The sequence below is a fragment of the Phycodurus eques genome, chromosome 22 (genome assembly GCF_024500275.1).
Source record: "Phycodurus eques isolate BA_2022a chromosome 22, UOR_Pequ_1.1, whole genome shotgun sequence".
Lineage (NCBI taxonomy): Eukaryota > Metazoa > Chordata > Actinopteri > Syngnathiformes > Syngnathidae > Phycodurus > Phycodurus eques.
This window is the reverse complement of record NC_084546.1, coordinates 354,799-366,668: the sequence shown is the minus strand read 5'-3', so window position 1 is coordinate 366,668 and position 11,870 is coordinate 354,799. Positions and strand designations below refer to the sequence as shown.

At 51.5% G+C, this 11,870-nt stretch overlaps 2 protein-coding genes across 10 annotated transcripts; one reads left to right on the top strand and one right to left on the bottom strand.

Annotated features, from left to right (window-relative positions):
* Nucleotides 1-321: 321 nt before the first annotated feature.
* On the bottom strand, nucleotides 322-4,832 carry rtcb (RNA 2',3'-cyclic phosphate and 5'-OH ligase). 4 transcript variants are annotated; one of them, XM_061668224.1, is made up of 12 exons: nucleotides 4,068-4,281; nucleotides 3,765-3,843; nucleotides 3,589-3,656; nucleotides 3,327-3,426; nucleotides 3,094-3,250; nucleotides 2,864-3,020; nucleotides 2,513-2,672; nucleotides 1,788-1,963; nucleotides 1,530-1,718; nucleotides 784-894; nucleotides 550-669; nucleotides 322-476 (listed from the first exon to the last, which is right to left on the bottom strand). In XM_061668224.1, the coding sequence occupies exons 1-12, from the start codon at nucleotides 4,158-4,160 to the stop codon at nucleotides 369-371; spliced, it is 1,518 nt and encodes a 505-aa protein (XP_061524208.1). In that variant the 5' UTR covers nucleotides 4,161-4,281; the 3' UTR covers nucleotides 322-368. The 4 variants fall into 4 exon arrangements, with proteins under 4 accessions (XP_061524208.1, XP_061524209.1, XP_061524207.1 ...); XM_061668225.1 differs by lacking the exon at nucleotides 4,068-4,281 and adding an exon at nucleotides 4,588-4,832 and having other exon boundaries at nucleotides 1,530-1,963; XM_061668223.1 differs by having other exon boundaries at nucleotides 1,530-1,963.
* On the top strand, nucleotides 4,468-11,646 carry fbxo7 (F-box protein 7). Of its 6 annotated transcripts, none has more exons than XM_061668217.1 (10): nucleotides 4,468-4,939; nucleotides 5,269-5,391; nucleotides 5,843-6,113; nucleotides 7,805-8,011; nucleotides 8,363-8,507; nucleotides 8,591-8,663; nucleotides 8,742-8,837; nucleotides 9,724-9,900; nucleotides 9,982-10,016; nucleotides 10,107-11,646. In XM_061668217.1, the coding sequence occupies exons 2-10, from the start codon at nucleotides 5,270-5,272 to the stop codon at nucleotides 10,565-10,567; spliced, it is 1,587 nt and encodes a 528-aa protein (XP_061524201.1). In that variant the 5' UTR covers nucleotides 4,468-4,939; nucleotide 5,269; the 3' UTR covers nucleotides 10,568-11,646. The 6 variants fall into 6 exon arrangements, with proteins under 6 accessions (XP_061524201.1, XP_061524205.1, XP_061524203.1 ...); XM_061668221.1 differs by having other exon boundaries at nucleotides 8,580-8,663; nucleotides 10,107-10,497; XM_061668219.1 differs by lacking the exon at nucleotides 8,742-8,837.
* The last annotated feature ends 224 nt before the right edge of the window (nucleotides 11,647-11,870 follow it).

Here is an 11,870-nt window from a genome sequence, read left to right as displayed (position 1 = left end):
CGTTCCCTTGTTTTGGTCGGTTAAGTCAGTTGCGGCGGCCGGGTGTGCTCGTTCACACGCTTGTAAGTTAATCAATTACTTTGTCGGTCGATCGGATGGGGTGGGTGCTATTTACTTAGTTATTTTTTTTTTACGTCAATTCATCGGTCGAACCGGTGATTTGCTTCGTAGATCGGTCAATCGGTTTGGTTCGTCAGTCATCGAATTGTCGATTAGTCAATCGATTGGTCGGTTATTTTAGGATTAACGCCGTTGGTGTCGGTTGGTCACTCGCTTGGTTATTTAGTCGACCGATTGGCTAGTTAGTAGGACACGGGTGGCTTCTTTCACACAAGTTTATTGAAGGCGGGTTTGCCATTGTTCACAGATCAGCCTTTGATGACGGCGATGGGCCGCAGCTTGACGGCCTTGGCGCTGATGCCGGCGTCGTGGCACGTGTTCACCACGTCCGTCACGTTCTTGTACGACTCGGGTGCCTGGAAACAAACGACGCAAAACGGAATGTCAGGCGAACGGCGGCGGCGCGAAAAGCTCAACGGGGGGCCCGACCTCTTCCATGACCAGTTTGGGGGACGCCACTCGGATGGCGATGCCTTTGTCGGCCAGCTGGTCCAGCACGTCCTGGAAGTCCAGATTGCGGCGAGATTTGGCCCGGGACAGAGCACGACCCTGCGGAGCGAGCGGTAAGCGCGGAGACGCTTAGAGCGGCGTTCCGCTTTGAACAAATCGCCGTCGGCGGCTTTGGAGATGAACCTCGTGTTAGCGCGAGTCGGAGGCGCCTACCGCTCCGTGGCAGGTGGTCCCGAAGGTGCGGGTCATGCCTCGCTCGGTGCCGGTCAGGACGTAGCTGCACGTGCCCATGGTTCCCCCGATCAGAACCGGCTGGCCCGTCAACTGCGGACGAGCGGGAGGAACCGGGTCAGTCGGGCGAAGAGCACAACAGACGCGTGCGTCCGCGAATTCCAGCGCCAATTCTCAACTTTTGCTTATTTGGGATTTTAGGTGGGGGAAAAAAACAAAAATCCAACTCTTTGGAGAATACATTTTCTGCCCAAAAAAAAAAAAAAAAGTTACCATAGTTTTTAATGAAAAAAAGTCACTTTTTTTTTTTAGTTTTGTAAAAACAAATTCAGAAAAAAATACAAAAAAAGTTGGAATGTGTCATTTCCCCCCCCAAGATCGAGTAATAACATTAGTGAATTTGGTTCTTGTAGTATTCCACTTTAGATACAGGCAAAGACACCTTGTCTGTATTCTCCGAAATACAAAACTATAGGGTTCTATTCCCGTCAAAATACACTTTTTTGTTTCGTTTCGGTTTTTCCAAAACAGACCAATTCATTTGGAGATGTCGGATTGCTGCGACGATGCGCCACACTCTCGTTGAGCGACGGCAGGGAAGGCAAAATGGCGTGTTTGTTTTGTTTGGGTCTCCAATCCCGATATACAAGTAGGCCCCTTTTATTTCTTTTTTTTTTAATCTAATTTAGCGCGCGGGGGGGGGGGGGGGGGGGGGGGGGGCTCCTGACCTGGTAGTCGACGGGGATGAGCGGGTGGTGCGGGGGGAAGGCCCGCGTGGAGCCTTTGCGGTGGACCAGCAGGGTGCGCTGGCGCCCGTCCACCGTGTGCTCCTCCACTTTGGCGATGTTGTGCGACACGTCGTAGATGACGTGCATGTCCAGGTCGTCCGGCGTGCTGTCGAACACTTTGGAGAAGGCCTGAAACGACAACGGAGCGCGAGCCAAAGAGTGAACGACTCGCTTTCTCTTTCTTTCTCTTTTCGTCACCTGTCTGCTGAGGAAGGTCATGGACGAGCGGTTGACCCAGGCGTAATTCCCGGCGGCCGCCATTCCCTTCAGGTAGTCCTGCCCCTCGGGCGACCCGATGCGGGCGCACGCCAGCTGCCGGTCGTTGACCGCGATCTTGTCGCGCTTCATCGCCTTCTCCATGGCGACGAGCGCGTCTGTCGAGCCACATGCCGCGGACATCGTCATCAACGGCAGACGCCTTCAAACTACTTTTCAAAATCACATTTTTCACGGGGGGAAAAAAGTGCGAATGTTTTGTGAATAAAGTCCGATTTTTTTCTCTCTCAAAAAGAGGCCTATTTTCGAGAACAAAGTCGGAAAGTTACACTCACAAATTTGTACCTTTGAGAGGAAAAAAAGTTGTCAGGTTTGAGAATAATCCATTTCAGAAAGAAACCAAAAGAAATCACGGAACATTTTTGTTGGAATAAAAAGTTCTCATGAGAATGAAGGAAGCAAGTCATATTTGAACAAGTACAGTTAAAAAGCAACTTCTTGTCATCGTAGGCCTTTTATCTCTATATTCCAAAAACAAAACCAACTCCAGTAAAAATGCCCCTTTTTATCTTTGTTAATGTATGGATCGTAGGAAAGGTTAATTTCAAAGTGCAACCACTTCAAGGTGGTCAATGAATGATTCCGAAGGAGCGTCAAAGCAATCAGACCGGCTGGGAAGAGAAGAAGCCAAATGGCGGGCGGCCTACCCGTCGCCACCTGATGTCCGAGGCCTCGGCTGCCGCTGTGTATCATGACGCACACCTGACCCTTGCGGTCCACGCCCATCTTCTTGGCGGCGTAGTCGTCGTAGATCTCGTCCACCACCTGGATCTCGGCGTAGTGGTTTCCCGCTCCCAGCGTTCCCAGCTGAAACCGGCAAACAAGCGAAGCTGAATGTTTTCACCTCGACGTCCCGGCGATGTCTTCCGTCGTCGGCGCAAGGCGACCGGACGCCGCTTGCCTCCTCGAGGCACTCGCTTCATTTTTCTGCTCAACGGCCACCTTTAGCGCTCGGAACTTTTGCCCTTTTGCCGCGGGAGCGTTCGCGCCGGCGGTACCTGCGGGAGGCCCCTCTTCTTGGCCTTGGACGAGACTTTGGCGGGGTCGGCCTGCAGCATCCTGCCGTACTCCTCGCAGTGCTCCTTGTCCTCGGCCCAGGCGTAGCCCTCCCTCAGCGACCAGTCCACGCCCATCTCCAGCGCCTCCTCCAGGTCCCTGCGCGCAGGCGGACGCGAGCCGCGCTCAGCGAGGCCGAGAGCGGACGGGAATCCCCCCCCCGGCTCCTTACTTGGCCCCCATGGGGATGACGCCCTTGGAGCCGACGCCCACGGGGATATGGTCGAAGAGCGACTGCGCCAGCTGCTCCTTGACGGGCTGCACGTCTCGCTCGTCCAGGTTGGTCCTCAGCAGGCGCACGCCGCAGTTGATGTCGAAGCCTACGCCGCCTGTTGCTCGCGCGCACGCACGCGCCGTCCCGTTTAGTTTTGTGTTTTTCTCAAGGTGCCGGTGCGCGCGCATCACCTGGAGACACCACCGCGTCGGGGTCGTTCATGTCGAAGGCCGCCATGTTTCCGATGGCGAACCCGTACCCCGAGTGGACGTCGGGGAGTCCGATGGATCTCTGTGGACAAACCACGTGTGTGTGTGTGTGTGTGTGTGTGTTTGCACGCGGTTGCCAGTCGCCAAGGTTACAGGAATCCGCAGGAGTTCAACACATGCGAATCGGAGTCACAAAATGGGATCTGTCCCTGTCTCTATATCCACTTGTCTGGCGCATACTCACGTGGACGATCCCGGGCAGCGCCGCCACGTTCCCGATCTGTTTCATGGCTGGCAGGAAGCCGCCCACACCTGAGGAATGCAAACACACACACACACACACACACACTCATGTTGTTGATTCCCAAAGGTGTCAACGCACACAAACAGATGCTTCCAAAAGATGAACGGCGACTTCACCTCCTCCTCGACACGCATTCCGCAGCTCCTCGAACATCAACTTTTCCAGAGGGTCGTTAACGTAGAAGATTCCTTCCACCTGGAACACACGCGCGCACACGTGTCACAATCGTGGACGTGTAATCAGTTCAAACCGATAGAGCTTGACAAGTTCCCATTTAGTAATAATGTTATAACAAAGCAATTACAAGCATGATATCTGTAAGAAGTTTATTTTCTGGGATAGCAATCCTACGTACTAAAAATAAGTGCGCTGTGGCTAACCAACGAGCTTGCCGACTAGCCACGTTAACGATTGTTTACCTTCATGTTGGGAACAAAACCCTTTTTAATTCTCCAGCAGTTTGTGTCAATCTTGTCCAAATATTGCAACTCGTCGTTGTAATTTCGACTCATCGTGACGGTTCAGATTTCAAGTCCGAATGGTTGAGTTTAATGGTGCGTATGAGAGCGTCCGTTGCGTCCGAGTCGCACCAAAAGTGGCAATCGACGAATGCTACGGGAAGCCGGAAGCATTTATACTTTACAACACAATAAAACACTTTGACTTCGTCTTAGTGTTTTATTACTGTAACTTGGTCAACAAACACAATATGGTGGTCATAATGTACAAATAAACCCTCCTATATTTAGTCTAGTTATTGTTGGGTCGTGTTGTAAACGTAAGGCGTCATTTGAAGTTAGGTCCAGCCCGCTTGCCGTAGATGTAGTACAACTTGTGGCCAATATGGCGGCTGTCTTTCAAAACAAAACGACGACTCGAGAAAACAATAATCCAAAAAGAAAACAAGGTTTACGATGAAGTTTGGGTTTGGATACGAACTCTGAAGTCGATAGGGTTGAGTCGGGTTGATGTGAAGGCTGCCAGGAAGTGGAGAACACGCTTTCATGAGGTATAGGAAATACGTAACTGAATGATGAGGTTCGAAGGGGGACAAGTTAGAAGATTTTGAAGGGACACGGGGCTTCATCAAATGAAAGAACGTAGTACACAATGCATGGAATAAAGATCTGTTCGGAAGAGAAGGAGGCGGTTGGCTGCCAACCAACATAAAAAGAAAAGACGACACTTCCTTGGTTTGATTTTGAAAAGCGGATGTTGTTGTGCTGATAGCGCCGCTTGATGGAGGAAGAAGACACAGCAGCCAAATATTTGGCCAATCTTCGCCAGCCAGGTTCATCTTTTTTATTCTTTTTTTTAACTTTAAAATGTCCGCCGCACAGTCAAGCTAGTCCACAAAACGCTCGTTAGCGTCGCTGAGCAGCGGGCTTTCACGCGAAACATTTGTTCTACTTTGAAGTTTGAGCGGACTCCATGTGTGTTCTTCTCTTCACATGCTCACAATTAAACGCCAAGAGGCGATTTGTCTCATTGTATTTGTTCAAGTCATGTTTCCAAGTTGTGACGCTAATAATTGACTCAGCAAGAAGAGACATGCTGGAGACATGGTGGCTGCGTACAGCAAACAAAAGTACAGTTATGCTTTTGTTTTTTTGTGAACAGGATGAAGTTGCGAGTTCGCCTCTGCAAGCAGACCAGCAAAGTGGACGTCGTCGGTCCGGAGTCGACTTTGGGTGAGCTCATGGCGCACATCCGAGACGTCCTGCTGCCCGGACGCGGACTAAGGTGGGTCGCTCGCTAGCTAGCAAGCTAGTCGCCGCACACAACCCACTCGCAACATATCGTTCCCTATTCGCAATGTTGTGTGACGCGCGGCGATGGCGTCATCAGGCGGCGACGGTGTACTTGTTACAAGAGAAAAGAAAAGTCGGTTTTTGACAATTGAAGAGTGACTTTGGAGCACGCTGCGTCCATTTGACGCGACTTTTTGACACGACTTGTCGTTCACCCAAAGTCCAAACGCGTCGTGACGTCACGGACGCGCGCTCCACGTGACAAAAGAGCGCAGGCAAACGTCCGACGACGTCACGGACCCACAGATTTACGTGTTAGCTGCGTTAGCATTAGCACTTGCCCTCTCGACTGGTCGAGTGAGAAAGCGACAACTCGCAATGATTTAATGTGCGATTATTCAATATGATTCAAAATCGTGTATGGATTTTTTTGTTTTCGTCAGTCCCGACGTGACCTTTGCCCTTTCTCTCAACGGCACCGAGCTCCTCGCTGACACGGGTCAGAAGTTGTCGTCGTGCGGCGTCGTCCCAGGAGATCTCATCCGTGTCCTGCTTCCCGCCGGCGCCGGCGACAACGACAACGACGACGACCACGCTTCCCCCGGGGATGCCGCCCGGCCCCGCGCCGGGCCCTCGGCCGCCGCCGCCCCCCCCGGGGACGCCGCCGGCCGGCTCCTCGTCGAGCCCGCGACCGGCGCCGTGACCTCCGGCCCGGTGAGTGATGGAGATGACGTCACAGGGTTTTTCCTGGCTCCAATGGAGGCAGAGCTGGTACCGTTGTGATCGTGCGCACGCCACTGGCTCAAACGTAGCCTTTTTCTGCGAAGTATTTCCGTGCATTTTCTTTCATGTTGGCTTTTTATAAGGCACTAAAATAGAAAATAACGATACGGGTACCCTGTTGTGTGTCCCGTTGAAGAGCAAAGTGAATCAACTTTAATTTGGTGAAACGGGGCCCTGTTCAATGGCAGCTGGCACATTAAGACCATTTCAGCTTCCTCGTTTCCATTTGGTAAAATGTCCTCATGGGCTCCTTCCAGTCCAGTGTGGTGTTCTTCCAACAAAGGCAAAGCCATTTTTTTATGACAGCTTTTCATGTGCTACCATTCATGCCTTTTTCTTTTGCTGCTGCTGACTTTGGAAGTCAGGGTTGAAATCACTGAAAGTTCGAACATCACTTGACTGACATCGGCTTCTTTTTCGTCAGATGTGATCAGATGTGCTCGGTCAAAAAGAAACAACACTTATTACCCTTTTGAAAACCCACAAAATTGTCCGACTCATTTCCAGCGGGTAAGTCAATCGGTCATTTGCAACTTTTCCTCTTTTTGCTGGCTTTCGTTGACGATTTTAGGTGCGCCGTCCAACTGGCAAAAGAGACACGTCACGCACCGCGATTGTGCAACCCCAATTCCAAAGAAGTTGGGACGTTGTGTTAAACCTATCCATAAAAACGGAATCCAATGATTTGCAAATCATCCATCCATCCATCCATTTTCTGAGCCGCTTCTCCTCACGTGGGTCGCGGGCGTGCTGGAGCCTAACCTATATTTCCTTGAATACACTACAAAGACGAGATTCAATGTTCAAACTGAGAAACTTGATTGTTTTTAGCAAATAATCACGAACTTAGAATTTGATGGCTGCAGCACGTTCCAAAAAGGGTTGTGTTGACCACTGTGTTACATCACCTTTTCTTTGAACAACATTCACCAAACGTTTGGGAACTGAGGACGCTCATTGTTGAAGCTTTGTAGGTGGAATTCTTTCCCGTTCTCGCTCGATGTCCAGCTTCAGCTGTTCAACAGTCCGGGGTCTCCGTTGTCATATTTTACGCTTCATAACGCGCCACACATTTTCAATGGGAGACGGGTCTGGACTGCAGGCAGGCCAGTCTAGTACCCGCACTCTTTTACGACGAAGCCACGCTGTTGTAACACGTGCACAATGTGGTTTGGCATCGTCTTGCTGAAATAAGCAGGGGCGCCCGTGAAAAAGACGTCGCTTGGATGGCAGCGTATGTTTCTCCAAAACCCGTATGTACCTTTCAGCATGAATGGTGCCTTCACAGATGTGTAAGTTCCTCATGCCATTGGCACTATAACACAGCCCCATACCATCACAGATGGTGGCTTTTGAACTTTGCGTCCATAACAGTCCGGATGGTTCTTTTCCTCTTTGGCTCAGAGGACACGACATCCACAATTTCCCAAAACTATTTGAAATGCGGACTCGTCGGACGACAGAACACTTTTCCACTTTGTGTCAGTCCGACTCGTGCAATGCTGGTCAACAGTTTCAGAGGTTGTAGAGAGGTGGTCCGAAAGTAGGAGGAGGGGGAAAACCCTGTGTCATCAGTGTTGTAAATGTCACCGTCTTGTTGTTGTCTTGGTTGGCTTTTGCAGCCATGTTGCGCCACCCCTCCGGACGCATCTGAACACCGGACGCCGCCGACCCTCAGCTGGGAGCCCATGCTGTGCGGCGAGGCCGGCGAAGGTCAGGCGCCGCACTCGCTGGAGCTGCTTTACCGCGCCGCCCGCGTAACCTGTCCCACTGACGTCGTCATGGTGGCCGCCCACCTCCTCATGCTGGAGACCGGATTCACACCGCAGGTAAGGAACTGCAACGCCGCGCCATGTTTTTTTTTAAAAAACACTGCATGCTTAGTATATAGCCTTAGCGTGACGTTGGCCTGCTGTGGTGTTAATTTGTTTTGATGTTGGCATATATCTGTTCCCCCGATTGGCCGTATATCCGTCACATTGGCGGTATTCCTCAAGGGACAGTCTTAGGGCCCGTTCTTTTGCGCTCGACATGGTTCTTCTCAGAGATGTCATCAGCAAATCTGGAGGGATCTCATCCCATTTGTATGCAGATGACCTCCAGATTTATTTTTCATTGACCTTATGGGTCCTCCCTGTTGTCAAACTATTGACTTCTTGACTTCCTTGTGGCGTCTTCAGGGGGCTGAAGTGAAGCCCGCCGAGATGCCGTCCGGATGGCGGTCGTCCGGCGGCGCCTACAGACTTCAGTACACGCACACGCTGTGCGAAAGGGGCGTGGTCACGGTGGTGGCGGTGCCCATGAGCCCCGTGCTCGTCATCGAAGGTGAGCTGACCTTCCTCTTCCTCATGACGAAGACTTTCCTCATCTTCATCATCTTCATCACATCACTCACAGCCATCCTGCAGGTGGCCGACAGCGCCAGCATGGCGGCCAAAGTCTGCGTGGACCCCAGCAGCTACGTGACGGAGGCGTGGCCAGGTCAGAGCGTCCGATCGGTCCGTTCGTCGTTTACGCGCGTCGCGGCGTTCCTTCTCACCGACTGCCGATGTCTTCCAGGAGCGAGCGCGGCGTCTGCCTTCACGAGTCTCAGTCGACTGTCGCGAGTGTTCAAGGACCAGCTGGTCTACCCGCTGATCGCCGCCACGCGGGAAGGTGACACACGTGTGACGTAGCCCGGCCTTTTCGTTGGCCGCAAACTTTTTGCGGCTCGTCTGAAACCAAGCCCGGCCGCGCACCTGCGAACTCGCCGCAACACTAAAACTGCGACCCCGGTGTTCGTAATGGGAAACAACATTTTGAGACGCCGCATACATTATTTGAGTGATTGTCAAGGAGAAAGCAACTTTATTGATAGGTTATAATAATACAACGAGAAGGAACCGCGCAAGAATAAAGGAGAGCGGGTGGATATTTGAGAGGTTTTTGTCCTCTTCGCACCATTCATGGATTGCACTCGTGGATTTCGGCAAAGAAAAGACGCTTTGCATTTTAGCCACAGGTACCGTACATAGGAAATGATGGAGTCAAGTATCATGTAAAACTGAATAATATATTCTGAGGACGACTTGGTGGCAGCCGGCTGAATCTTGCTAATAGGGTGATGCCTTAATATATAAGTGAATTCGTTCTGTGACTGCGCTTGTAACTCAAAAGTGCTGTTATCTCAAATCATATTTCCCATTGTAAATGAATCAAATGTCATTGATTCGCCCCCCCCTAAAAAAAAAGTATTGTGCTTTCTGAAAACAATGACATATTTAAATGGATTCTAAAGAATCAAACTGGTTTTGCCACATTTTTCACCTCAATTCAATGGATATTGTGCTGCTCCTTCTGGCATTGGCCACCAGGCGGCAGTGTAATACAGACATACCAATCTACGTGGACCCGGTCAAAACTCCCGCGAGGTTTTTTTATTTGCATTCAGTGGTGCTCGGTGTGCGTTTGCGGTCTTTCTGAAAACTAGTTGGCGACCGCCCACGAGCAGTTTTCGTGAGTTGCGAACTTGTGTTGAACTCTTGTTGTCGCCGTCGTCCAGCGTTGTGCCTGCCGGTGGCGTTCGGCCTGTCCGCGTTGCCTCCGGAGTTGATCCTCCTGGTGTTGCGCCTGCTGGACGTCGTCTCCGTGGTGCGTCTGTCGGCCGTGTGTCGACACCTGAACGGCGCCGCCGCCGACGCGACGCTCTGGAGACATCTGGTGCGGCGGGACTTCAGCGGTAAGTCGTGCACACGGACATCACCTGGCCTCTTCGGTGACCTTTACCGTGTGCTCGTGTGACCTCTTTGTTGTTGTTTAGATCACAAATGGCAGGGAGAGACCAACTGGAAGGAGGTCAGCCGGCTTGCTCACACGTTCAAATCGCCAACATCAACGCCAGTGTGACATGTGCGTGCGTGTGTGTTTGTGCGTGCGCATGTGCAGCTTTACAAAAGTTTCTACAAGTTCCGCCACAAGCGAGGCTGCGTGAACCGTCCGTGCTCCCTCCCCCCTTTCATCCACCGCCCCGTCTTCAGCCCGGTCCCCGCCCCCTACCCGCCCATCCCCGGAATCATCGGCGGAGGCTACGACCACCGACCGGCGGCCTTACCTCACGGCGCGCCGCCCACGCCTCGCTACGACCCCGTCGGCCCGCCCCTGCACGGCGAGCGGCGCCGGCGCAGCGACCCCCGACCCCCGGCCGGCGGCGCTCGGCCGGGCGACATCCGCAGAGGCTTCGTCTGACTCGGACGGCCGCCGGCCGCGGCGCCGATGTCGAGAAACGGCCGCATCGCCGTGGCCGCGCCTCCCGGGTGCTCGGCCGTTCCCGATTGGATGCGGCGTCATGGCGGGCTTTCGCATCCAGGAAGTATTTGGCCGAGCAATACGCGCACGCTACAAGCTAAAGGTTCGGGCTACTCGGCATTCCGGTTAAATTTCAGATGAACCGAAAGTGCACAAAAGGTGAAACCCGCATATTTGCCATTCACCGTTTTCCACATGAACCAGTCAGAGGTTTTGAGTTTTTCTTTGTTAGTCATTTCAAAACTCAACTCGTTGCAGTTATTGTGCTCAGGTAAAGCATAAAAATGACTTTGCGCCATCGTGGGGCATCTTGGTGCCAAGGAACTATCTTGAAGTGAACTGAGCAAGTTTCATTTCGACAAAAGTAGTGCTTTGATGCCATCGAGAAGAAATTATCGCGGAGCCCTGCCTTTTTGTAGTTCACCTTTTCAGATTGGCCCAGTAGCTTATTCACATTTTTGTTTTTGGGGGGGGCTTGATTTCCGGCTAATTCAGTTTTTGACGAATTTGTTTTTTTTCCAGAATATTTTTTTCCCCTGGGAGCAGCAGTTATTTGCAAATGTTCACGATCCGTGGTCGGGCTCGGTCCCGCAAATAGCAGGGGTCCGCCGTGTGAACCTTTTTTGGGGGGGTGTCGATTACTTGCAGATTCGATATTGTTTTCAAGAAATATTCACAATGGATCGGGACCGAGCCCTCACAACGGCGAGGCTTCAAACGGGAACCGGCCACTGACGGGACAGTCAAGAGTCTCAGTCGGTTTCCACACAGATGCGGAGAGACTGGAAGAGTGACAGAAAGGTATACAAGTAGATGTCCGTCGACATTTTTGTGGATCAAACACTAGTTGGGAATTTTGCTGTTTAGCTCCTTGTTGTCAAACCGCAAGGTGTGCAAAAAGTGCTGAACATTCCGGACGAGTCTCGAGAAGGTCAAAAGAAGTCCACCTGGAAAAGCTCGAGTGCATTTGAGGTTCATTGGAAATTTGACATGAAAGCCCAATATCGCGCTTTTTGGGAGTGGCGTACAGATTTGCTCTCGCGTCTTCATTTGTTGGTGTGATGGCTGGCTGCGGTGCCTGGAGGCTTTCTCCATGCCGTTTGAAGATTAGATTTTTTAAATGTTTATGTTATATATTTTTGGGGCACTGATGTGACTTCATTAAAGCAAATGGTTGACATTTTTTGTTGTGAAGAGTTCAAATGAATTAGAATTTTTTTGGGGGAGGCGTCTGCCTCCCAGCTGCGGGTTGGAATCTGGGACTTTGCATGTTCTCCCGACGCTTGCGTGCTGCTTCACCGGCCGGCGTCCTTCCACATTCCAAAAACATTTTGGCGTGGTAGGTTAAGCTTTTTCATACATTTGCATAGATGTAAATGACAGCCTCTCAACTGTTGACTAAAA